Source organism: Pavona decussata, unplaced genomic scaffold (assembly GCF_977016875.1).
Source record: "Pavona decussata unplaced genomic scaffold, jaPavDecu1.1 SCAFFOLD_155, whole genome shotgun sequence".
Lineage (NCBI taxonomy): Eukaryota > Metazoa > Cnidaria > Anthozoa > Scleractinia > Agariciidae > Pavona > Pavona decussata.
Genome location: NW_028145567.1, coordinates 679707 through 706029, shown reverse-complemented (window position 1 = coordinate 706029; position 26323 = coordinate 679707). Strand labels below are relative to the sequence as shown.

The 26323-nt window shown below is 36.8% G+C and overlaps 2 protein-coding genes across 3 annotated transcripts in view; one reads left to right on the top strand and one right to left on the bottom strand.

The window, feature by feature from the left end:
- LOC146465741 (insulin-degrading enzyme-like) overlaps positions 1-26278 on the bottom strand; it is a 35458-nt gene extending 9180 nt beyond the window's left edge. Inside the window, exons 1-22 of one of the 2 annotated variants that reach the window (XM_085128169.1) lie at positions 25842-26278; positions 24004-24080; positions 23574-23600; positions 22407-22510; positions 20606-20679; positions 19048-19143; positions 17812-17934; positions 16558-16670; positions 14743-14832; positions 13717-13789; positions 13083-13175; positions 12241-12332; positions 11734-11814; positions 9927-10030; positions 8856-8958; positions 7849-7944; positions 7102-7128; positions 5602-5684; positions 4352-4496; positions 2959-3069; positions 1949-2069; positions 1156-1247 (exon numbers count right to left, since the gene is read on the bottom strand). In XM_085128169.1, the coding sequence (XP_084984295.1) occupies positions 1156-1247; positions 1949-2069; positions 2959-3069; positions 4352-4496; positions 5602-5684; positions 7102-7128; positions 7849-7944; positions 8856-8958; positions 9927-10030; positions 11734-11814; positions 12241-12332; positions 13083-13175; positions 13717-13789; positions 14743-14832; positions 16558-16670; positions 17812-17934; positions 19048-19143; positions 20606-20679; positions 22407-22510; positions 23574-23600; positions 24004-24080; positions 25842-25995 (2079 nt within the window). In that variant the 5' untranslated portion in view covers positions 25996-26278. The remainder of the gene's footprint in view (positions 1-1155; positions 1248-1948; positions 2070-2958; positions 3070-4351; positions 4497-5601; positions 5685-7101; positions 7129-7848; positions 7945-8855; positions 8959-9926; positions 10031-11733; positions 11815-12240; positions 12333-13082; positions 13176-13716; positions 13790-14742; positions 14833-16557; positions 16671-17811; positions 17935-19047; positions 19144-20605; positions 20680-22406; positions 22511-23573; positions 23601-24003; positions 24081-25841) is intronic. The other variant, XM_085128170.1, reaches the window with a different exon arrangement.
- LOC146465725 (solute carrier organic anion transporter family member 4A1-like) overlaps positions 1-26323 on the top strand; it is a 291465-nt gene that overhangs the window by 61527 nt on the left and 203615 nt on the right. The gene's annotated exons all lie outside the window — the stretch shown is intronic.

Sequence of the window (26323 nt, the reverse complement as noted above, 5' to 3'; positions counted from 1 at the left end):
TTTAATACAACAAAATACCAGATCACCTCATTACCAAGAGGTTAATACTCGTTTCCATCTCTCAAACTGACCTTGGACATTCACTTGAAATTACATGAAGTGTGACTTAAATCAAACTTATGAGCAAAAAGGGGACAAAAAAAAACGAATAAAGTAAGCCTCAAAGCCGAATCGTTTGCTTCATTTCTTACGTCCACAACCATTAATTACTTATCGTGTAGAGCAATGTAATGTATAATGTAATAAAATGCAAAAAAGAAAAAATCCACAACCATTACACAAACGAGGATTAACTGATGAGGATTGTAATTTTTAACGTAATTATATATAGTTAATATAGTTACCCATCACAACAAACGAAAGCTAACCGTTTATGAATCAGTGCTTAACCCTAAATACTGTAGATCGGTGCTAAGCCCCAACTTGATATTCCTTTCCTAGCTGGAGCTCTATTCACTCAGTTCTCTGCCTAATAAATGGAGTTCTGTTCCTGTGTACATCGGTACTATGACGATAAGGACATTAAGTAAACCTTATAAGGTGTCCTTGGTCAATTTGAGATATGGAAATAGAAGTTAACCGCACCGAGCTACAAATTAATCATGGTCTCAATACTGCTCCTTTAATAACTAAGGACGTGCGGAACAGGCTTGTGTTAAATTGAATCGTTTGAAGTCTTATGGAAGACGTGCTTATTCTTTTGCTGCCCCTAAACTGTGGAACAATTTACTGGATTATCTTAAAAACGCACATCCTGCTGATATTTTAAACCGTAAACTGAAGACATCTTTATAAACGTGCTCTTAAAATTATTTTTTTGCATTTCTTATTTGCAATTTGCACCATCGTTCTATACACATTTTAACTGTAATCAGTAATCAGCCTTGACAACTTCTTGTCTTTAATATGTAAATGTAATGCTTTTAGATCTTTGAGAAAATGCGCTTTACAAACTTCATATTTCTTATCATCGTCGTCGTCGTCATCATCATCATCATCATCATCATTATCACTATTGCTATTATTATTATTATTATTATTATTATTATTATTATTATTAGGGTATACGAAATACACGTATAAAACAGTTATAAAGGTGGCACCACAACCTAACGAAAAGCAGTTGCAAATGACAGCGATTACGTGAGAACTCACCTCTTTTGTCAAGTTGCCATGAAAGAAACACTCCACGTGAAGTCTTGCTAACAGATTAGGAATGAAGGCTGCTAACTTCTCCATGGTTAAATCTGACAGAAAATACAAATTAGCCAGGCATTATATTTCAAGTGGTACAACTCTCGTAGACTCTCGTCATCTTTCGACCACTCTCGTAGACTCTCGTCATCTTTCGACAACTCTCGTAGACTCTCGCCATCTTTCGACAACTCTCGTAGACTCACGTCATCTTTCGACATCTTTCGTAGACTCACGTCATCTTTCGACAACTCTCGTCGATTGTCGTCATCACTCGTCGACTCTCATCTTGTTATCGGCTCTCCAGTGCTTTAGAACTGATCAGAGTTCACGCTCTCACCTTCGTTTGAAGTTGTACAATCTTCTACCTGGTTTTAACTCGTGCAATGTAACTTTGGGGGAAGAAGCTCAATTTTTAACGTGCCCGTCTGTAGGACGAGCAGACTAAAGAAGAGTTTTATATATAGTAATAGTACTATAGGTTTTTCATATTTATACATAACTTTTGCCTTTTGTCTTGATTATTTTTACCTTGTGACGTTTTTATATAATTCAGTCATATAGCTGCAAATTATTTATCTATCTATCTACACCACCTCACATGCACTTTCAATGACGCTTCTGTGCTATCAAAGAGGTTTTTCCTAAAATCGACGAGAGTTTTTCACTGGACCACAAATTCTTATGTGATTTCATCGATCTTCAGTTTCACAATTTTAATTTTGCATCCACTAAATGTGCAATTAATTTCTACCTTCCAGAGCTTCTACGAGCTCATCCTTGTGCCAGGCCAGCTCTTCCAAAAGAAACGACATGTAGTACAAGGCGTGCTGATGAGGTTGTTCAGCGGAAAAGTTCTTCAAGGCCATTTCGATCTAAACCGTAACAAACAATAACAACGGAAGCTTTTATTTCTCTGGAAACATTTTGAATACAAAAATTGGCTCACCCCTAGTGCTAGCAGCTACAAAAGTGAGATTTAGAATCGCGTTTACGGCAAACGGCAAACAATAGATCCGCGTTTATGTTTTCTCGAAAAAATTAGTCATAGATGAGAATAGTACAAAATAATTTTAATGATAACGCAAAACTACTCAATATACTAAGAAACTGAAAACAGCGAGCGGGAAATCTGGGGTAAAACATTGGCACGTGGTCATTTCTACCGATTGCCGTGACCGTAATTCTAAATATCTCTAATGGTAATCTAAGCGAAGTCAGGATTTGAAACAAAAACAAACTTAATTTAACATGATATAAACATGAAACCAAAAGGAAACAAAAACTAACGATAAATATACAAAAAAGAAGTTACAAAATAATCACGTTTAAGATATATTAAAATAATTACATCCACAATACTAAAGCTATCTGTCAGTTTACAAAACTGCTGAATCAACTGAACGCAACAAAGATGAACGAAGTTTTTTTTTCTTGTTTTCTTTTTTTGTTTTGTTTTATTGAGATGTGATTACTTAACTTACAATACTTCACATTACAAAGTTTTATGTACACACACACAAAAATAAGAATACAATACTGGTCTTTTCCATCAAAGAAGTGCCAATAATTATCACTAATATTGCCACAACGCAACAAAAATGAAAAAAGTGATAAACTAAATAATATCGTATATGGCTTTAGATCTCATTTTCCTCAAAGTGTAACCACAGGAAAACATTCCTGTATTCCCCATGTTGCTGATCGCTTACCAGATGGAGGAAACAAATAAAACGAGAGAGGCAAGTATACAATTAGCCTTACCCTTTCCTTCATGAGTGGGAATCTTTTAGGATCAATTTGGAAGTTTGTCATCCTGTCAAAAATCTTCTTCAGCAAAACATGCTGTTTGTGGTTATATCCAGCGACGGAGAGCTACCAAGAAGATTCACGTAGTTAACAGAAGTTGCTGTAAATGGTACAGCAATATTTCCAACCGTACAGTACATGACCATATCTCAAACGGATTATGCCTTTTTAGTAAATTGTCCTCAGTCTGTCACAAGAACAAAAACTGAAAAAAGATCTCAGTATGAAAGGGCGAAGGTTAGGGGTTGGGGATGGGGGTGGTAGGAGAGCCTCAGAGCCCAAGCATTGAACTTCCTGGAGCCCTGAAACGCGTTGAAATCAGAACCTGTGAACAGACTCCTAAATGGGGTATAAAGCGAAAAGAAAAATCGGCGAGCCGGGCGAGCGGAACAAGGTGTGAGGGCAAAAAGTAAGGCCCCCTCTCAGAGCTCGACTTTTGTTTTTGCCCTATATCCCACTAAGCTATCGGGAGATTCGCGACAAGCTGGGTCATAATCTCGTACCCAGATCTCCCACGGTCAGGAGGATTTCCAAACCTGCAGTGAGATCTGGGTATGAAATTAGCTCGATCATTTACTGGGTTCATATGTGACGCAACGTCGAAAGTGTTGTATATGGTGATTAATGAAGAAAGATGGTAAATGTTAAGCTTGATAACTAATAAGAAAGATGTAATATTCATCACGCCACAAAATTTCGCCAACGGAAACCGGACTTATGACCTTCGGTACAACGGTCGGACGTTCTACCCACTGAGCTACTGGGAGACTGATGCCGAGTGACGACAATTCACTTGGATTCATATGTGGCATTTGCCCGGGCTACTGCTGGGAATTGCTGAAAGCGTTGGGCGGTGCGGTGAGAGAGAAATAAAGATGGTGCATGTATATGAACGAATCAAAGAATGAATGAAAAAGAGAAAATGGAGGTGACCCGTATGTTTACGATTTTTTATGTCGCTAGCGAGTTCCTGGTGCCAGAGCAAAAACTCCAAAATGTGTTTTTATCAACAGAAACCTATTTTTTTTAACGCTCAAATTTGTCGTGTCACCCCAGTGTACTAAGACTATCGATGAGTGTCTCTGGCCACAGATGGACTGGGTTAGAATGGACTGCATCTTGAAAAAACTTAGGCTGTTTTCAAGTTCTCGCGTTTTCGTTTCCAAAATGCACTAAAGCAGGTTATGAGTTGTTCCTATCAAGAATTCAGTTGATTTCTTTTTCTTGATGTTCTAGAATTATTTTGTGACTAAGTGAAGGTTTTGTCGCACCATTTTCACCAAACAAAGGCCAAAATCCCCTTGATACCCCCTTAAGGTTCCCCTCTGTGAAACTGACAGTTACTTACAAATATTCCATACATAGTGTTTTCTAGTTTGTACTCCACTCCTGCTATCTCGGCGTCATAAGCGTACTCATTCAATGAATCCTTGAGGAGCTCCACGAACAAATGAGCCATATTGCAGTGGCCTGGGTCGACATACGCCAGTGGACTAAACAAATAAAATAAGGATTTAATACTTGTGCATTCTTCGTTCTATTTCTGGGAAAGACCACCACAGAAAAGAACTACTCAGTATTTTTCATTTCAATGGTCACCAGAGAACTCATCCACAGACTCACAAGTATTTAAAGAAGAACCACCTTGTAAAGCATAATAAACAGCCCCATAGAAAAGCAGTACTCAATAAGTTTATTTTACAATTTAAATTGTTACACTTAATAATTTTGACTCAAAAGTTAGAGCCGCTTTCTACAGCACGATAAATTACACCACAGGAAAGTACTGCTCGGTAGTTTTCATTTGAATGGTCACACTTTAGGATCTCATCGACACGGACTCATGAATGAGGTGGAACAGGCCCTTGTACAGCGTAGAGCGGTTTTCAATAAAGTGCCTTTAGAACGGTTTCCAATGTAGTGTCGTAAAACCGAAACCACAGTAATTTCTCTGGCCAATCAAAACAGACGTAAACAACACAACGAACCAATCAGAATTCGAAGCAAATACATGTAACCGGTGCCAAGCACGAGAAAAAGCGTGCGGCGAAAACACGATTGGTTTTGGTTTGGATTCTCATTGGTTGAGAAAGTGGCGCGACTTTGTTAACCAATCACATAGCGTAGTAATGCAAAACCAAAGCAAACGCGAAATTACTTTCGACACTCAATTGAAAACCGCTCTAACTGAAAACTGTTGACTAATAACCAATACCACAGGAAAGTAATACTCAATAATTCCCTTTTGAAGCGTCACACCTAATAATTTTATCCACAAAGTCAACAGTAAGAGCCATCTTGTAAACGGTACTCCAGCAAAGTACTTGTCAATAGCTTTTAACTGAATTATCAGACCTTAGAATTTAATCCACAGAATCAAAGTCAGAACCAACTTGCACAACAAAATAAACAGTATGACAGAAAAGTACTGATCAATGCAAAAGTTAGAACCACAGGTTTCTTTCCTTCTCACAGCACATGACTCTGGAAAGGAACCAAGGATTTAAAAATTAGGCCACAACATCCTCCTGCCTAGAAACTTTGCACTAAAATTTTCTTGTTCATTTTAACTAAAAGGGAAAATTTGAAAATCGATACCTTGTGATTTCAAAAAGCAAGCAAGCCTTGGGTTGCTTGAATGTGTCATCTTGTTTGAACCAAACTTTCATCAGTGAATCATCCTGTGAAGTGAACACATAGGCAAGAAATGCGTGCAGAGTGTGTTAGTAACTATAATGCTGTTGCCTGACATTCAGACCTTATGATGGGTGAAATTGGCGTAAATTATGCATGAGTCAGGAGAGTAAAGGTTAAATATACAGCTGTATGACCATGGCACCTAGGTACATAGTGAAGTGAACACATAGGCACGAAATGCGTGCAGAGTGTATTAGTAACTATAATGCTGGTTTGGTGCGAGGAGAGTAAAGGTTAAATATACAGCTGTATGACCATGGCACCTAGGTACATAGTGAAGTGAACACATAGGCACGAAATGCGTGCAGAGTGTATTAGTAACTATAATGCTGGTTTGGTGCGAGGAGAGTAAAGGTTAAATATACAGCTGTATGACCATGGCACCTAGGTACATAGTGAAGTGAACACATAGGCACGAAATGCGTGCAGAGTGTATTAGTAACTATAATGCTGGTTTGGTGTGAGGAGAGTAAAGGTTAAATATACAGCTGTATGACCATGGCACCTAGGTACATAGTGAAGTGAACACATAGGCACGAAATGCGTGCAGAGTGTATTAGTAACTATAATGCTGGTTTGGTGTGAGGAGAGTAAAGGTTAAATATACAGCTGTATGACCATGGCACCTAGGTACATAGTGAAGTGAACACATAGGCACGAAATGCGTGCAGAGTGTATTAGTAACTATAATGCTGGTTTGGTGTGAGGAGAGTAAAGGTTAAATATACAGCTGTATGACCATGGCACCTAGGTACGTAGTTTAGCCACAAAGCCGCAAGAAAATCGTTCTTCCTCTAGAGACAAGCTCGTCCGAAAGCGTTCCCTAGACAGCCTAGTCCAGAGTTTATTACTAGAAATTGGTGTTCGAGAGGCCTGTAGGCACATTTGGATATTCTAGAGGGAATATTTTCACAGAAGGGGACCCAAAACTTCAACTTTCTAACTGAAGATGAATTGGAAGTGTAAAATTATAATTTTGAAATATAGAACTCTTATACCGGTAAGTCGCTTCGATAGCGGATAAAACATTTAGTGTAGCGTTCTCAAGCGTGCAGTGTACAGCGATTTTAAAAATTACCACGTACACATAAGCTATTCACTTGTCAATCCAGCATAACCTTCCTTGGTGAATTTGTACACCATGCATGATGCACTTATGGCAAATTTTATGTGGCAATAAATATATTTATTTGCGGTTATCCCGCAATGCCGCAATTGAGAATAAACCCAGCAGTTGTTCCTAAACATTCCCTGCTTGTTTAGGCTTAGATTCTATCCTCACGCGTAGAAAAGGTCCACGCAAATGTATCAGCCATCAAACGGCTTGTTGCCAATTTTCTACACCTTCAATCCACAACTTTTTCCTTAAAAAAAAAAAAAAACTACAAACATTTCACATACCTTAATAAGAGTGGGAATTGGTGAGGACTGTAAGGAAATAACAAGAGAATTTGTAAGCTGTACGGACTACAAAATATTTCCTGTCATTTGACTTTATTGTAAGAAAGACATTCACTCTCATAATCTTCTTATGTAGAAAGCTGAATCTACAGAAAGGCACACCATTCGAGACAAAGTTTTGTCGCCCTGGTTTGCCTTCATCTTTGAGAAATTGTCAACGTGAACCCTGCGTGTGACCAGTGGTGACGAATCCGGGTTATTTTCTCAAAAATCATTCCAAACCAGGCTTGTTTTCTTAAGAACGGCGCCTCCTTATACAGAAGTATTTTTGTCCGGTTTATGACTATGCGGGAAAAGTAGATCTTAATATGGGCTACTGGAATCCAGAAAGAAAATTAGGGGGGGGGGGGGCATTTTTTAGACATAATTGAAGCAGGTGTGTGTGTTTTTTTCCCAAATTGAAGCTATATTATCTCTCAAAAATTAATGGTTATCCCCTATTTTCTTTCGGATACCAAGAGCACTTGCTAAGTTCTGCTTTCTCCGCGTAGTTTTAAACCGCGCAAAATTATTCGCTGTATTATTAGGCACCACCCATAGGAAACCCGAGTGTCTCGAGATGCGAAGAACGTATGCGCAGTAAAAAAAAGTAGGCATCGTCCTTAAAGATTACGACGACAATAGTACTCACAGTCAAACCTGAAAAACGCAAAATAGGACTTTCAACTACCAGTGCATTCTACTTACATCTTGGGGTCTTTCTCTTAAGGTGAAGTCTGTGGGAATGAATTCATTTTCTGCTGGAAGTTGTAGAGAGGGATTCAGCGACACATTACTCCATTCCTAGAATTAATGAAATCAGTGGACACTCAACACAAGGACCTAAAAGGCTCAACTGCAGACAAGCAGCCTGTAAACAAGTACAACCACAACCATTGAATGGCTCAAACTTGAACTGAGGCCGACTTGAATTCTTATCAAGTCGTTACTGTTTCTAAACCGTGCAATCAGCCAACTTGGACACTGCACACACGAATCCGTTTTCGATCGCTTTATTTTGAAAACGGAGAGAGAGGATATTACACGGCGGCGCGAAGATATGATCTTTTATTTATACACGATGAGTTTTAAAGCTTGTGAGGTCGTGTTACAACTTAAAAATACGATTCCAATACTAAAGTAATACCAATAAATACTATATACGAAAAACACTAATACTAATAATACTTATACAGTCTAGTAGACAAAAAAATGTCATCCCTGTCTTGAAATGTTTGAGAGGATTTCAAGGTCAAAGTCGCGGTTTTTCAGCGTGATCACGTGGTCATCAAACTAGTTATCACGTGATAAGAATCCGTGTACCTTGGGTAATCTCAAACGGCTGAAGAAAGCAAGGAAGTGTGGTAGTAAGTGGTGATACAGGCAGTAAATTTTACCAGTTTACACCGGATGATTATCCTGCAAAATCGCGCGGAATATCACCAGATACTTAGCCGACGAGGCCGCAGGCCGAGTTGGCTAAACTCAGGGGATATTACGCAAGATTCAGCACGTTCAACACAGTTTTATTGCAGAAAAGCTGGAGACGATCTTTATTTTGCCATTTTTCTCCCCGACACACGAAATAACGAATATCAAAGGATATCTGTTGACTACGGACGACGACATTTGACCATATTTAAGCAGTGTTACAATGTGTTGAATATTATTTTAATTATTAATAATTAATGGTCTGTTAATTGAAACTTACGTACCTCTATGTACTTTGGAGGGATTTTGCTGACAGAGTATTGTGTTTCATACCACTCCTCTATAAGATCTGTCTTGCCTTCAAAAATCTTGCCAGCCACAGTTATTCTGACAAAAGAGGAAAAAATAAAATGGAACATTGCCGTGAAAATCAGTGCTTGGTGCTCAAATACCATAAAAGGATATTACTCTAACTTTTCAGCCATCTGATTGGTTCCCTAGTTAAGATATACTGTCATAACCTTATTTGGAAAGAAAAGTCTCTATCATGGTATCTACTCACCATTATTATTATTATTACCACGTGACATTGCAGTTATCAGTAATTTGAGTAGTTGCTTTATTCATAATCAGTAGCATTCGACGAAATTACAATTAACGTATTGGTCCTAATTCTACTTGCATTACGGTATACGTTCCCAATTTGCTGTTTGAAGGTGTACATGGTTAATAGGGAGCTTTAGCAGCGGCGATGGCAACCGCAGTGAAGACGTCACTAGGAAAACGAATTCGCGTTTTCTCAAACGTCGTCGCGATAATTCCAACTCGCTTTAAATGTCAAATGTAGGTGAAATTTTCTGGAGTTGAATTCTTGGAGACCGCACCCAAGTTTAGAAAGAGAAAGAAAAATTCGTTATCGTGTATTTACGTCCTCCCTAAAACGTCCCATCAGGAATTTTCACGTTCTAGTTGTGCAAAGAAATGTACTAAAAAGTGTAATGCACGTGCAGAGTTGTTTTGGTAATGAAGCCTGCTGTTTTTTGACGTTTTTGTCGCCGTCGCCGTTGTCGAAAGCTCCCTAATATGCTGGGAGGGGGGGGAGGCTTATACCCGGCATTTTACGGGACGTTATTTGGAAGGCTTTCATGTTCATTAGAAACACAAAACAAACTCCGAAGGAGGAACTGAATTGGCCTTTAGAAGCCAACTTCAAGAATAAATCCAGATAACGGTATGTTATCTTTTGACTGAGTATGTTTAGGAAACAATATCATTCCATTCAATCTTGTCCGATACATGAATTCTATGCCAAGTACACGTGCGTTGATTACGTGGAATTACCTGAAATACCTCACCTTACTTTTGATGGTACAAGATGCGAAAGGATCATCTTAATTAAGTCAGGTCTAAAATGTCTGACCATAAATGGGCCCTCGATGACATCCCGCAGAGGATACTCCTGCAGAGAAACAACATCATTTGTTTGGCGAACGCAAAGTTGCAAACGCAAGCCAAAACTTAATACAGATTAATACAAAATACTCTGTCAAACCTAGTCAAACATGAACTTATAACCAACTCCGCTGCTGATCACATTGCTGGTTCTGAGTCCATATACAATTCAACATTTCATTGTTTTATTACATAGAATTAATAATGAAAATAAGCGAAGAAATCCGACGTTTCGAAGTCATCATGACTTCATTTTCAAGGTTGTTAAAATGACAGTTGTGAAGTATTTTATGTTAGAAAAGTGTAACTGTCATTTTTACAACCTTAAAAATGAAGTCATGATGACTTCGAAACGTCGGAAACTCCTGCACCACAAGAAATCTTAAAAAACGAGCAAAGAAATTTTTCTGTTTAAAGAGGGCATTTTACTTGACGTCTCTACTCACTAGATATTAATTTTAGTAAATAAATTCCTTCAGGAGACTGGTATATCGGAGAATGGATTGCCCGACGCTTTCAAGGCAACGGGGATTATTGAGGAAAATCTTTCAACCGGGCCATGATCGCCCACTATCAGGAATTCCTGATAGTGGGCGATCGTGGCCCGGTTGAAAGATTCATGGGGTTTATGTGTTTAATATAGGGTGAAAAAAAAAACTACGATTAATTGCTGATACTCACGCACTAAACAGTAGAAAAGATAAAACAGCCATTGGTCAAGGTATCGCTGCCGACAATTAATTCCCAATAAATGAAAGCTGAATAACTTCCTCGATTTTATTACACTTTAATTAGATTAAAATAGTTGAGACCGAAAAATATGACGTCCTTTCTTTGTTGTTTCTCGTCGAAAAAAACAAAACAAAAAAAAAACGGGCGACGCGCGTCAACTCGGAAGACGTCCAGTTTAATAAGTGCTGGTAGTCTACTAGTAACAGGCCAATCAGAACGCGCCCTTGCTCAAATTCAGGAGCTTTTCACGGTTTCTGATACAGTCTTGGTTGGGAGCTAAACACGACGAAAGTTACATGTAAATGTGCTCCGAACCACAGTTCAAATTCACTCAAATCTGAGTCTGAGTGAGTTTTTACTGTTAAGGTTTTCTTAGATTTGACTTTTTTTGGCTTTCTATTGAAAATAAATTCACTGTTTTTTTAAAACAATTTACTGACTTTGTCAGGCTTATGGCTCCAATTTTTCAAAGGCCATTCTGGTTGTGGCCAGTATTTTTCGGAACTGCACAGTCATAGCCTGGCGCGAGACACTATCGCGGAGCTCGAGGCGAGGGGAAAAGAGTGTTTATTTTTCTTGCCGTCTCGCCTCGCGCTCCATGTTCCTCGCGTGTGTCGCGTTTCCCGCTCCATGTCTCGCGCTTCGCGCTTGGCTAAATAAATGCCTGTTCGAAAACCAATTAACGCTAATCCCCGATTAAAAGTTAATCGAGGTTTTCATCTTGCTCGATAAAAATGTTTCAAAAACTAATATTAAGCCAAAGGTAAAGAAATGTCGAAATCAGAACTAATGGGCAAACGCCTTCTGGAAAAATACTTCAGCGTTGGTAAGTAATTAAACTATAATCAAACTTCACTGACGTTAACCCAGGATTAGCTTAATCGGGCTTTGAACAACTGGGCCCTGTTGTGCAGGCTAGTGAAGTCAGAGGTAAGCTGGTCATATGAAGAGCTGTTTAGTTGTTAACACATCACTCACATGTAAACAGCGAGCTGTTGTATAGGCATAGGATCTTGGGTTTTCTTTGTCCTTGAATCGGAACTTCACTTCACAAAGAGCCTACAAAGTCATCAAAGAGAACCAGTCAAGAAAAATGTATAGCTTAGATTTTATAATTTTATATGTGACAGTTTGACTGCCTGATACCAGAGTGTGGATGGGGAAAAACTTGTTCACTCACCCCCCCCCCCCCCCCTCGCTCAAAAGAGATTTTTGGTACCTTTTAAGGGTTCTTTTTCGAAATTTCAGACGATAACTCCCATCACTTTAATATAGGAGCCCCCCACCCGAGTGTCTGACTCACTGACTGATTGATTGGCTGACTGACCAACCAACCTTGGCTAGCGGGCTGACTGACTGACTGATTGATTGGTCAATGGATTTACTTGGTCTTGTCATGTTTTGTTGTTGTTGTTGTTGTTGTTTTTACTTGGGTAGTCTTTTAGAAATACTTTAATGCATTTGGGTAAGTTCATTTACATGTACCTGGCATTCCTTAAATATCCACTCCTGAGGTTCTTGCCGTCTTAGCATTTCAAGGTATTGAAACACACAGGTTACTATGTCATAGGTATGGTCTTCAAAACAACAGAGAAGAAACAGATCAATAATAATAATAATAATAATAATAATAATAATAATAATAATAATAATAATAATAATAATAATAACCTATGGAAAACATACTAAATATTGATTGTTTACTCTCTTCTCATTCAAGAAAAGTTCCTCTTGGTGTTTAAGGATCATTTCATGTACAAGAAAAACTGATTACTTTTAATTCAAGCACAGTGTTGCCGACCAAAAATGAAAACAAACATCTTGTCGATGTAACTCTTTTAAACACAAGCACAATAGGCCATTTCCAAGTTACTGTGAAGCTCATTATGAAAGCAAGGCTAATCCTAATAAATCAGCCTTGGTACAAAAAATTCAAAACCTTCTAGAGTTTAATGCACAAAATCTACTGTGCAGTTCAAGCTAAAACTTGGCAACTTTTGAGTGTTTTAACTTTGGAGCATTTTCTGACTTTTGGCCAAAAATTCGATTTACACCCTCCCTGCTGATAACCCTTCAATTGTAATTAGTAAGAAAGTTTGACGTTAGTTTATTAAAGTCAGCATGTAAACAGTACATAACTTACAGTGTATGTAAGTTTTATCTTGTAAATTGGTATTGTAAGTTTTTGTGTACTTGTATAGAGGTATCATCTAAGTTAGTAGGTTAATTTTGTAAATTATTTACGTGTGTTACATTATATACAGAATATGTAATTTTGTAATTAAGTATTCAATAATAAAAAAAAATTGGACATTGAATGTAATTACCTTGACCATCAGTAGTAAGTTCCATGTTGCAAACAAACGTCATGAAACCCTTTGCTCCAGCAGTAGGCCCTGCTGAGAGTTCATTCACCCAACCTGTTGACACAAAAAAGAGGACATCACACACATGTACATGTAGTTGACTTCTAACACTCTGACTACGGGAAAAGAAATGAACTGAGTGTATTGTTCAGTACATAGAAGGAGGAAGATACTAGCACTTGGGAGATCCAAGAAGGCAGATCATTCTAGTGCCATATGTTTTCTGTATTCAGTTTGTATTCAAAAGGTTGTACATGTACTTGGCCCTAGCAATAGGATCTTCCCAGCTGAGACATCCAGCACCATGTAAATTACCCTCGCTCAGAAGGTCCTGGTACAAGGGACAAAACAAAAAACTTGGCCACGACTGGGCATTCAGCTGTTAAAGGCCAACCTTGTGATAATTTTTCTGTCACTGAGCTATGGATGGTTTAAGGTTATGTCGCGTCATTGATTTCCGTCAAAACAATGACAATTTTGAAAGAGGAGACCACCAAAAGAAGTAACACTAGCCTTCAGAAATTGTCTATGGCCATAAATTGTAGAATTTGTTTACACAGACTTGATTAATAAAATTATGCCATTTGCCATTTACCTCTTGATTTCAATTCTGAAAGCAAACTTCCTTTTCCCTCATGACCAAGAAGGTGAGATATGTACATAGAAGGCTGCAAAAAATAAGGCAAATAATAAAATTGTAAAAGGACTGTATAGTCTTACAGAGGTGATATTGATGATGATGATGATGATGATAATGATGATGACGACGACGGTGGTATTGATGATGATGATGATGATGATCATCATCATCATATTGATGATAATGATGACGATGACGATGACGATGATGTTAATGATATGGGGTGGTTCCACCATCCTTTAGGGCACCTACAGCCACCCTCATCGATTGTTGACGAATTTAACTGCTGAATTCATTATTGTGTGAGGAAGAAATAGCAAGATCTGAGCAAAAGCAGTTCAAGGAGATTTTCAGAATACAGTGAAGAGGTCAATCCATCAGTTCTGCCTTTAATCCACTCATGCATCAAGCACTAATGCTGTTAAGTACCTTGAAAGTAAATGCAGAACTACAACATACCAGAGATCCGGTCTTCTTAGATCTATTAGAGTATTGAACACTTTAGTCGGCAAACTTAACTTGAATATGGACAACCTTTCCTGTTATAAATCTGTAATGTTAAAATACTATTTCACTGCTTTAGATAACTATGACTGCGATAACCCTTGAACGTTTAAGTCTATATGTCTTAAATGTAACCGCTCTCGTAGTCTTGCTCATCCAGTAACCTGTTGTTGTTAGTGTTTTCATCTTGGCTTATCTTACTGTTTTGTTTATTTAAATCGGGCCCACAGTAATTGGCTTCTTGCTGTTGTGAATACCCCACCTAATTTAATACAGTATGTTGTAAATGGCAAAGCTAATAAAATGAAATAAAATAGATGTGACGTACATGTACAGTTACAGTGTATCTTCCAAGCCTTTATATTACATGTATCACTTGAGTCACACCACATGTAGTCTGCACTGCACTCATTTTTAATAAATCATCCCTTTATATGTAGCTAAAGACTTAAATAGGTAAACAAATAAATTACTCACCTTGCTTTCATAGTATTCACTAATATCTGGAATGGGGAATGACATGTTTAGGTGTTTGATGTCTTTGACTGGTACCACCTTGAATTCTACCTTCAGACAACAAAATCAAAATACATTTGGAACAATAATTCTCCAACAAAAAAATGCTTTGTTTATAGTGGAAATGCACTAAGCTACCCAAAGCTAGTTTACAGGCATTCCACTCAGAAATAACGGGAAACAAATAATAATCAAATCAAACATAACATGTTAAAAATCCCAACCGGCAGGAGGCAAACCAGCTGGCTATTTACAAGCATGGCCGAGGCGCGACTTGAACCCGAGACCGCCGGATTTGAAGTCTGACACCCTTACCACTGGGCCACAACGCCTCCATAAATAGCATTTCTCAAACTTGTTAATAATTCAAGAAGAGAAAACAATGGGTTTCACTATCCATGAAGGAGGTTTGGAAATGTGATCTTAATTAGACTGCATCATGACATTTTGTGAACATTTGCTTTGAATTTCTCCAAGAATAATTATTGAGAAATAATATATCAAACACAAGAAAACACGTGTTACATGTAATATATCAAACACGAGGAAGAGTGTTTCCTCCGATTTCCAAACACCGGAAAAACGAGGCGTGGCCGAGTGTTTTTTTAACTAACTTCGACGTGTTTGGAAATAGGAGGAAACCCTCTTTCGAGTGTTTGACATAGCTTCTCAAACTATTGATAATTCTTGGAGAAATTCGAAGCAAAAGTTCACAAAATTTTATGATAATTAAGATCACATTTCGAAACCTCCTTCACGGTAGTGATTTGCTTTGTTTTGGCTTGATGAATTATTAATGAGTTTGAGAAAAGATATTCAAACACTGAGAAGAAGGTTGAAATAACGAGGCACAGCCGAGTTCAAAGTGTTTGGCTATCTGATGAAACACACTTTCAAGTGTTTAATATGGCTTTTCAGATGATCAATAATTATTGGAGAAATGCAAGGCTAAAGTTGGCAAAATTTTGTGGTAATTAGGAACACATATCCAAACCACGGTCACAATAGCGATTTTCTTTGTTTTCTCTTTATGAATTATTAATGAGTTTGAGAGGCTATATAAAATCCTTGAAAGAGAACTGTCTCATCCAATTTCCAAACACTTTGATGTTGGTTCAGCAAGCCTTGTTTTTTCAACCCACTTCTAGGTGTCTTGAAATCAGACTTGAAACATTGTTCCTTGTGTTTGATACATCTAATCACATTACTAGTACATATTAAATGATAGCACATCAAGTCAAACCTCTACCAAACAGCTTCTTCTAGTGGTCACCATCTATTAGATGGTCAGTGGTCAGTTCTTAGACATGGGACAGTGAAAGCGGCAGAGTGGAAAGGGAAAAGTGGGAATCATGGCAGAGTGGAATTAATAAAAGAAAGGGAATGAAAGAAAGAAAGTGGATGGCGGAGTAAAGAGTGGGAGAGTGGGAATAGAAGATTGGGAACTGAGGAATAATAAACTGAGGAAGAATGGAAAAGAGTGACAATTGAAGAGCGAAATGGGAAGGTGGAAAATTGGGAAAGAAAAAGGCGGAAAAGACTGCAAATGAAAAGTCATGTCAGAAACAGTGGGAAAGGTTAAGAACTCACTGAATTGTAAAACATCCTTAAATTGAATTAACTCAGAGGTAAACTCTCAAGGGATGCTGATGATGATATAAACCCACGAATACATGTTTCAAACAATAATTTATTGTAATTATTGTGCTTAAGTTCAATGCCTTGTTCCACAAGGCCCTGCATGAGGTGAAGATTCTCGAGGTGTTTAATTCTTACCTGCAGTTGTTCAGTTCCATATGGGTGGATAGGGAACTCAGGCACTGGGACATGTTTATCCTCAACACCTGAGAAGAGCTTTATGACAAGATTTGTGAGATCATCAAGAGAGTCTAAAGAAAAAAACAATTAAAAATATATCATTTTAACTCCAGTTTTGATGCCAAACTGGGCTTCACAGAAACTCACTTTATTGTGACAGACAAAAAGCAATCGTGATAATTATAAAAAGAATGTCGGTTTATTTGCATATCATTGCATTTTATGAATGAATATTACAATGTGCTTACGGGGCTCAGTATTAGAGATAAAAAGAAAGAAATGACTTACAAGAACAAAGCAAAGGGACTGGGCTAAAAACTAATGCTAATTATGTTAAGCAGAGGATTTAATATGTATTATTATTTTTTGTGAGTGGTTGTATCACTTATTATTAAATACTGGATCATTGTATAATGCAACTCCAGGGAGTCGATTGGCTCAGCAGCCATGGTATATGAGCCATAAGATTATACTGTGCCTGAGAAATACGATCATTAAATTGTCTTCTGGTTGTTCCTGCAAAGAAGTAGCAGCTAGATCTAGCAATATTTCTACATTGTTTTAATAAAACAATGATTCCACTTATGCTTGTTGGATATGAGATGATTATAGAGTCCTTAAGTGATGACGTCACAAAAACTAAATTTATGATTTTAATTATGGGATTTGTTAATATATTTGGAAAGAGCACGATGAAAAATGCCTACTTGCAAAAAATCAGCATCTTAGTGCAAATATTTGGGGGCAAGATATTAGCTCTGTTATGCTCCGATGACTCCATACAAATCCTTCTAATTTTGTCCCAGTTCCAAATGTAAGAACTGAGACAAAATTAAAAGGATTTGTATGGAGTCACCAGGGGATAACAGAGCTAATGAGATGCTGATTTTTGGCAAATAGGCATTTTTCATCATGCTCTTTCCAAATATACTTGACTTATATGTCTAACAAATCCCATAATTTCAAAAATTCAAATATTTGTGATGTCACACTTTAGGACTCTATAGCCAACTAGGCATTACACACCTTGTTGGTTATGCCTATCTATCATCTCATATCCAATGCACGCTCGTTTCCTTTGCACCAGACATCATATAATAATTATATAATAATGATTATATTAATTTAATCACAATTATAATATTATAATAATTATTATAATAATAATTAATTGATTATTATACTGAATCAGCTTAGAACACTTCACACTACCTCTGCCTAGGACAACCAGTGCCATGATGTTGGCGGAGTAGAAGGTATTGTGAAATTTGAGTAACTCATCTCGTGTACTTATTCCTTTCTCCTTTGGTCTTGTTTCAAGGGTTAGCTTGTTACCTACGATCATCAAAATTGACACTTCTAACTTTGATCATATTTAATAGTTTTTATTTAAAGAAGGTTTTTAACAAAAATTGTTAGTAGCAATTACATTAAAAAGATCTGGTCATTTAACCTAACATTTCCAAATAATTATAAAACACATAATTTTATTTTCTGGAAACACGTACAGTGTAGATCCCAAAATCACTTTCAATTTGTGAACATCAAACACGCTCTTAGTTTTCATGCTTATCGATACACAGTCAAACAAAACAATTTTAAAATTCACCGGCCTACATGCCCTTTTTTGACAGATGTAGTCAACAAATTACTACATGCTAGCTACGGTGTACATATTCTTGAATCACACAAACTTGTCCCGATAATCCTAACAGTGACAGGGGTATTTTCGTCATGACTAAACCAAAGTCACACTATACCAAATACTGTACCAAACTACAACTCACAGTTTCTGACAACCCAAAATACATGTTCAAGTACAAATGCAAGTAATTTAAAATTAAGTTTCATTTACAACTGCTGCGTGTGTCTCAGGAAACAAGAAAGTCAACAATATTTATTGTAACCCAGCAGGTTCAAAAGATCAAGTTTATAAGTTGTGATCAGTCAGTGGACTTCAATCCATGTTGTTAATGTGTCCATTTTCCGGCTGTCCGGTGGCTGTCGAATGTGATCAAATTATGACTGGCAGCAGTGCAAAATGCAACCCTCAAGTTAACTTGTTTCCTAAGTTTGGTTTTGAACAAGAGTGCATGCATCAATGTCAGGGTTCTTGTTAAGATCTGTAAAAGGAGGACTAATAAATTAAAAAATAGCAGGTGATGGAAGCAAGATGATTGCAGGATGAATGGAAACCAAATGTGGTGGAGCTTGAGGTCAGCGTTGCTTTTGAAGAATGAAAATGCTCAAACCTAAAGCGATTTTTTTATTGGTGATGGATTTTCAATGTGATATTATCTGCTGGATGTTTTTACATTACTTATGGGAAAGAAATTCCCAAAACAAGGACAATTTCTTTCATGAAAGCCAGTAACATTTATGTGAGTTGATGGCAAACATAACCAGTCACCAGCTCCTAACAAGAACCCTGGACGTATTTCATTGTACCTGTTCCAAACCTATTGTAAGGATGGGATGGATCAACTGAAGACTTATCCAACTGAAGAAGTCTCCATGCATCAGTCAAGACATTCTTACAATGTTCTAAATAAATAATAAAAAAAACACATCACAATCATACAACATAACACATGTTGACCTCGTAAAGCTCACCGCCTTTTTTTGGCTGTCGATGTGGCTTTTTGAAAACTTTAAACGTTCAGATTAGATGCTCAAACTTCACTTTAATCGTAGGAGGATTTTGCCGCGAACAAGCGGTTAATTTTAGCAGTTTCGAAAGCACTTTTTTAACGGATGTTTTGGTTTCAAAAAGAAGAGGAAAAAAAAAAACGTCTGTCCTCGTGTCGAACCGGTGCACAAAAAATGTAATCGACTCCGGCTTTGGTGCAGCTCTTCAATTGCTTGCGCCAAAGAAGCAACAACAATAAAGCACTTCAATTGTACCAACACATTACTTGTATCAGTTCGAACAGCAAGCGGCTAATCCGGCTTTGCTGACTTCATTGTTCAGCCAAACAAAAGGTTTCTTTTGTTTCTCGTTCAACAAAAGATCTCCAAAAGATGCCGCTAGGCAAACTGAGTTTTTTTGCATACGTTTTTTCTCAAAAACGAAGAGCAAACCAACGAAAAAAAATACAGGGCAATGTTTGTTTGTTAAAACGAAGCCCACATGCAAAAATTGAGACAAATCCAAAAAAAAAAAAAAACAGCCCAACATTCGACAAAAGGCGGTTATTCCTCCAGCTTCAATTGAAAGCAGGCCTAATGGGAAGCTAATGTAGTTGCACAATGCCTAGTGTATAATTTGAACCCAAGGATTGTCAGAGATTGTGGTAACATTAGCAGTTGATTGTACGATTGTTTTGCCACAGGTGACCATAACTTTGAAGTGTACAGACTTTGAGAATCTTCCTTGCTTTTTAGAATGCTAATCACGAAGAAGAAAGGGGTATAAAAATTAATTACAAATTTCAGAGAATTACCGGTAATTATCAATTAATTTAAATTACAATATTGGCCATTAAATTTAATAGATAGCATCACAATAGTTAGGTATCAACCTGAAGTATTGTTGCACGACATTACATGTAGGTTTTCTCCTGATGTATAAACAATTTTTTTTTTTATTTTCTAGTCATTTCTTTAAAAATTCCTAAATTACATTAATTTAAACTTAAACAAATTCAAATCTATATAAATTTGTAAGTAAAGGTTTAGATATACATAGGCAAGTGAAAATAAACGATAAAACCGAACAACATTTCGGAGTCATCATGATGCCATTATCAAGTTCGAAGTAAAAGAAAAAAAGTCAATGTCACTTCAACTATTTGCGTGACATTACATACTCAGAGGTGAACTATTTCTGACATTGACTTTATTTCTATTACTTCGAACTTGATAATGGCGTCATGACGACTCCGAAACATTGTTCGGTTTTATTGTTTATTTTCACTTGCCTATGTAGATCTATATTTGCCCCCTTAATAATACTTAAACTCCAGTAAGCACTTTGATTACTTGTAGCATGAATCCATTTACCAACCTGATTCAACAGCATTAACTTCCCTGTCTGTGGAATCTGAATTAAACAGAGGACAAAGGAAGAACTGTGCAAACCTGAAATTTTGGAGAAGAAATTAAAAAAATAATAATACTGTAACATTTAAAGGGGTTTGTTCACAAGAGGCATATACATATATATTATTTATTTTGACATGTATTCTGTGCAACCTGTATTAAGCAGTCACTTAGCCATTCCCCAAGGGTGTAAGTAAGTAAGTAAGTATGTACTAAGTTTAAAGTGCCTATAACCCCCAAAAAATTTTTTGGCCCAAATAAATCTTTGTATTATACTGAGCGAAATGCCGCAAAAATTTTTATTTTGGGTTAAAACCTCGATTTTTTATGAGCCGTCAAAGTCGGCAAAAATTACACTTGTGAAAAACATTACCGGGCCGCAGAGTCAACCAAAAGGGTCTCGGTCGAGTACATTTTGTGACGTCATTCCCAGAGATAGGTGACTCGCTTGGTCGCTCGTGAGCGTTGTTGTTGTGTAAAAATGCCAGAAACATGTGTTGCTTTTGGCTGTAGTGACATTAGGGACAAGGACAAAGGTATAAAGCTTCATCCGATACCTTTTTATGGAAGTGACGACCCACAGAAAAGAAAAAAGGAGAAAGAAATGGGTCGATTGGATTCAATCCAAACGAGCGCATTGGCAGCCCAGCCAGTTCTCACATGTGTGCTCTGATCATTTTGTCTGTATCGCTGGATTGATCGCTTGCGCTTGATGAGCCCTCAACTTCTAATTCGTAATCCGCGATTTCAGAGACTTCTGAATCCGAACTGGAGTCAAAACAAATTTTGTTCAAGGCCATTATCAAATAAACGTAAGTGTTTTACCCAAGTAGGATGAATAAGGTTTTTTTTTTTTCGCCAATATGCAATGAGTACGCGAGTGACCGCCGCTTAAGCTTGAGCAGTGATTGAGCGACGCGGTTCGGAATCTCCTGGAATGAGGTCACTAGTGCCAGTCTCCCTATGACGCGGCGGTGACACACGCCAACCCAACTGTGACGGTTCATAAAAAATCAAGGTTTTAACCAAAAACAAAAATTTTTGTGGCATTTCGCTCAGTATTATACAAAGATTTATTTGGGCCAGAAAAACTTTTTGGGGTTATAGGCACTTTAATTATGTAAGAACTTTACTATTGAATCATAAATGTGTAAGATCCACAATAGAATTGATGACTAGTTGTTGCAGAGAAAACAGTCTTTACCAGTATCGAGCACCAGTTGAAAATTAAAAAGTCAACTAATTTAATATGCCTCTTGAAAATGCCTACGGATTCAGAAGATTTAATTTATGAATTTATTAATTTTGACCAAACAAAAGGACCTGGGCCTAAATAACTTATAATAAGCTATTAGTGGCAAAATAAAAAATAACAAAATAACAGCTACAGTGTACATGTACATTTGCCATATGCAACTGTTCAAAACCTGAAATTCTGAATTCTTTTTGAAGTTGTGAGAGAAAACTGACCATTGTTGAAACACCCAAACTGTCCAAATAAAATCATGAGTATCAATAATATTGCTAACCTTGAATTCAATGCCAGGATTAGAGCCTCTATTTGTGCCACACTAAAGCATGAATTATTTTTTACAAGGTATGCATTTTTTTAAAAAATGTATAAATTAATTATATTGCTCGTAAACATGTACAGGTAGATCTCTTTTAAATAAAGCCCTAGTAAAAGAATTCTCCACTCAATCAAAAAATCAATGATTTTGAATTCAAGCATAACTGGAAATTATTTTTATAACAAATCAACTTACCGATCCAAAGCTTCATGTAAACACTCATGTTTGATATCAAAGAAGAAGTTTGTGTGTTCATTACCAGTGAAGGCATTAGAGGAACCACCATTCTCACTTAGAAACTACAAGGGTAAAAAGTATAGACAGCAAAAATTAAAATTGAAGGGCTGGGCATATAGTGCTTTTTAGATCGCTTCCTGTTGTTTCACTGGATTTTTTGTACATGGCCTTAAGTTCCTTCAGGAAACATTTCCCAAATGTTTTATCTGTTGCTTTGCAGATTGTTTGCAGTACAAACCTATGATTATCGGCAAGACTTCTGTTTTTATCACAAAAAAGCGCAAAGCAGTGGATAAAACATAGGCCACTTTTCCTGAAAGAATCTAAGCCCACATGCAAAGTCTGGCGAATCTTAGCTAAAACAACAAAAAGCTATATAAACACAACTGCTTAAGTTGCGTACTAACTGCGAGGATCTTTCTTCTATTAATATTATTATAATAATAATTATAATTTGATCTTTCATCCGCAGTTCAAAATATATGTTTCATATATTTTACATTTGTTTATTCATCCTTCCCGGGTATAATATGAACTCACAATATGACCAGCTCCCAGTTGGCTTGATAGTTCAGTTGGTAGAGCACTGCACTGGCATCGCAGAGGTCATGGGTTCGAATCCCGTTCAAGCCTAATGAATTTTTTTCAGGCTTTCCTTTTTGCAACTGCTTAAGTTGCTTACTAACTGTGAGGATCTTTCTTCTATTTGATCTTTCATCTGCAGTTCAAAATATATGTTTCATATATTTATTTTCATAAAGAGTACTATAGGTTGGATATGCCAGAGCCCTTCAATTAATAATAATTTATTGTTCAAAAATCAACCTTGACTAGCAAACAAAACACTATCAGGATTCATTAATTAATTATCCAATAGACGTGATATCCCTTCCACGTTAGAAGATGGCAAATGTAAATCTCAAATTACAAATTTTAAAACCAAACTTTTAAATATTTGTAGAGAAAAAAACTATGATTCAAATTTCTTTCACATAAAACTATTTTGTGTGTTTAACCCTACCCGTGTTGAATTAAAAATTATTTAAATTAGGAATTAAAACCTTTAATTAAATGCAAAGAAAAAAAGATGATCCAAATTTCTTTCACATGATGTTTAATCCCTACCTGTGTATATGAATTCTCTAATGGATACTGCAAACCCAAAAAGAGAAACCATAAAATTATGATGATTAATAATTCAAAAATACCAATATATATATACATGATTGGTATTAAATAAATACAGATACGCAATTTCTCACAAAAACTGTTACGGACTATCATAGGGCCACAGATGCTGTACTCTTTGTCTAAAATTAATAAACACATATATTATACATTATAAATTAATTATAAATTAAATAAATTCAATTATAATAAATTATAAATTATACATGCATAAATTATAAATAAATGTGGTTTCATCCCAAGGGAACCTGATAATTACAGAAAGAGGGAAGGTCACCATACTCAAGGCCTCCAGGAACCACCAAAGAGTACACAGTTTACATCTATCTTGTTACTAACCTAACCCTTCACTTAAATTAATTCTTACCTTTTCAGTACCTAGAAACAACATGTGTTCACAAAAATGTGCAAGGCCAGGCAGTTCAACTGGATCCTTCAAGTTACCTAGTTTAGAAAACACCAAGAACATTCATGAACAGATTAAAATTATAAGCCAAAATTATGCTATGTAACTGCTGGAAACGTCGTTATAGAGGATTTTTTTTTCACAATCAAAGTTTAACCTATAGCATAATCTTTGCATTTAAACAATATATAAACAATATCTCTGACAACTGACTTCCTATTGAATGAAAACACTTTAATCCTTTATGCCCTAACAGTGATCAGAATCAAATATCTCCTTGTACCCTGCAGAGGTAATTAGAATCAAGGACATGATCACCCAAGGTGAATTTTCTTGACATTTTTAATTAATGTTAACTTAATAATAATGCTCATAAGAATCCTTTAAAAGATATTTACAATCTGACAGAGTGGGTGTTACCAAAACGTGAACAAAATACATTTGTACCTCTGCTACTGCAGATCAATGTGCTAGAGGCAAAGATAATAATAATATTTATAATGGACAGTCCTGATATAAGGACACCCAAAAATTAACCAATGCGTGGCCTCTAGGGTACTGGAATTTTATTACTGCAGGATTTCTGCATTAGAACAATGCAAGCTGTTACGGGCAACCAATCAAAAATATTAATTTTTTTTTCAAATTCTCCAAAGCCTCTCCTGGCGACCAACCGCTGGCCTAAGAGCCTGAGGACTCTGGGTACGAGATTGATCCCTATCAGATTTTGTTCTCAGCTGCATGGTTTGTTTATGACCAGTGGTATCATGAGTACTACAGTAGTAGGTACTTCATTATTACTTTTATTATTACTTGAACAGAAGCCATTTCTTATTTATGAAGCAGAAACTTTGCGTGTATGTGCAGGTTTCTAAAGCTTTTAGAATGTGAAAAAGTACTAACGTTTAGATTAGATTTCGCTTAGATTATCAAAAACATTCAGTTACAGTTTTATTTTCCTGAAGATGAAAATTCTACCCTCCAAACTGGGCGAGTAACCTGTGATTTTCACTCGCCCAACGGGCTTGACACTCGCATTGGCGAGTTGGTGAGTACTAATTTCAAACCCTGTGATATATACACTGATCAAAACCACACAACAATAATAACACATGAATTGGAACCTGAGGATTGGGATAAAGACAGTCTTTACTAAAATTAAAAGATTAAAGGTTAAAGATCACCCCATTAGGCTATTGCCTCCCAAAAAGTTAATATACAAGGTGATACACTGGTTGGCACTTAACATGCATGGGTTCATGGTCGTTTCGCTACAACGGCGTTTCAATATAAGTCGTTTCTCTGCAAGTCAAAGACGTTTCACTACACATGTAAAGTCGATTTGCTACAAGCTACAAGATTTGCTACAAGATTTAACTAATTTGTTGAATAGAAAACAACAAATCACCCAACATATCACACACGAAAACTAAAACACTTAGTCTGAACTTTTCTCCAGTTTAATTCTGTAGCGAGACAACTTCAGTTTGTATCGAATCGATTTTTATTTGCAGCGAAACGACTTGTACTGAAACAACTTTGTAGCAAAACAACCGGACTCCCGTGCATGTGTATGTTAATCGACTAATCGTAAATAAACCAAAATCCTTGAAAGATTCAACTACGTGTATGGCACATATATGGGTTACGTATATGGGTGCATAAAAGGAACTGAATCTAAGGGGTTATTCAAATCTTATTGATAAGGATGTCAGTCAGGGGGAGTAGAGACGAATATTCGGTTTTATAATCTCAGTCAATAAAACCAAATATTTGAATCTTCACAACTATTATCTCACCAATGTGCACATCCATTGCGGCTGCTGCCTTATCAGTACTGGGGTCACTTATCACCAGCACTTTCATGTTGTTTTGCAGTTCCAACCCTCGGTATAACCGGTCATCACGGGGCGATTTTGGAACCTCTTTATAAACTTTCTTCACTCCTTCCATCGTTAAACCCGAAGAAGTGGATCAAACAGAAATATATATATATATAGCTTAGGCAGATGATGATCACGCGGCCAAAGTTCGAAAGGATGACCAGCACCAAACTCCAGATTAACTTGCAACTAATTCTTTCTGAAGATCTCCTGGTCAAATTTGTAACATGACGTCCTAATCGTAATTAACAGGAATCGAATAATCAAATTCTTCGCTTAGAAAGGATTATGCGACCGTCAAACGTAAAGGTTTTGACCAGTTTTATCTGCCATCGTCGACATTCCGGCATTATTGCCGCCATGTTGCTTTACTGGGTATGAAAAACTCGGTCAAAAGT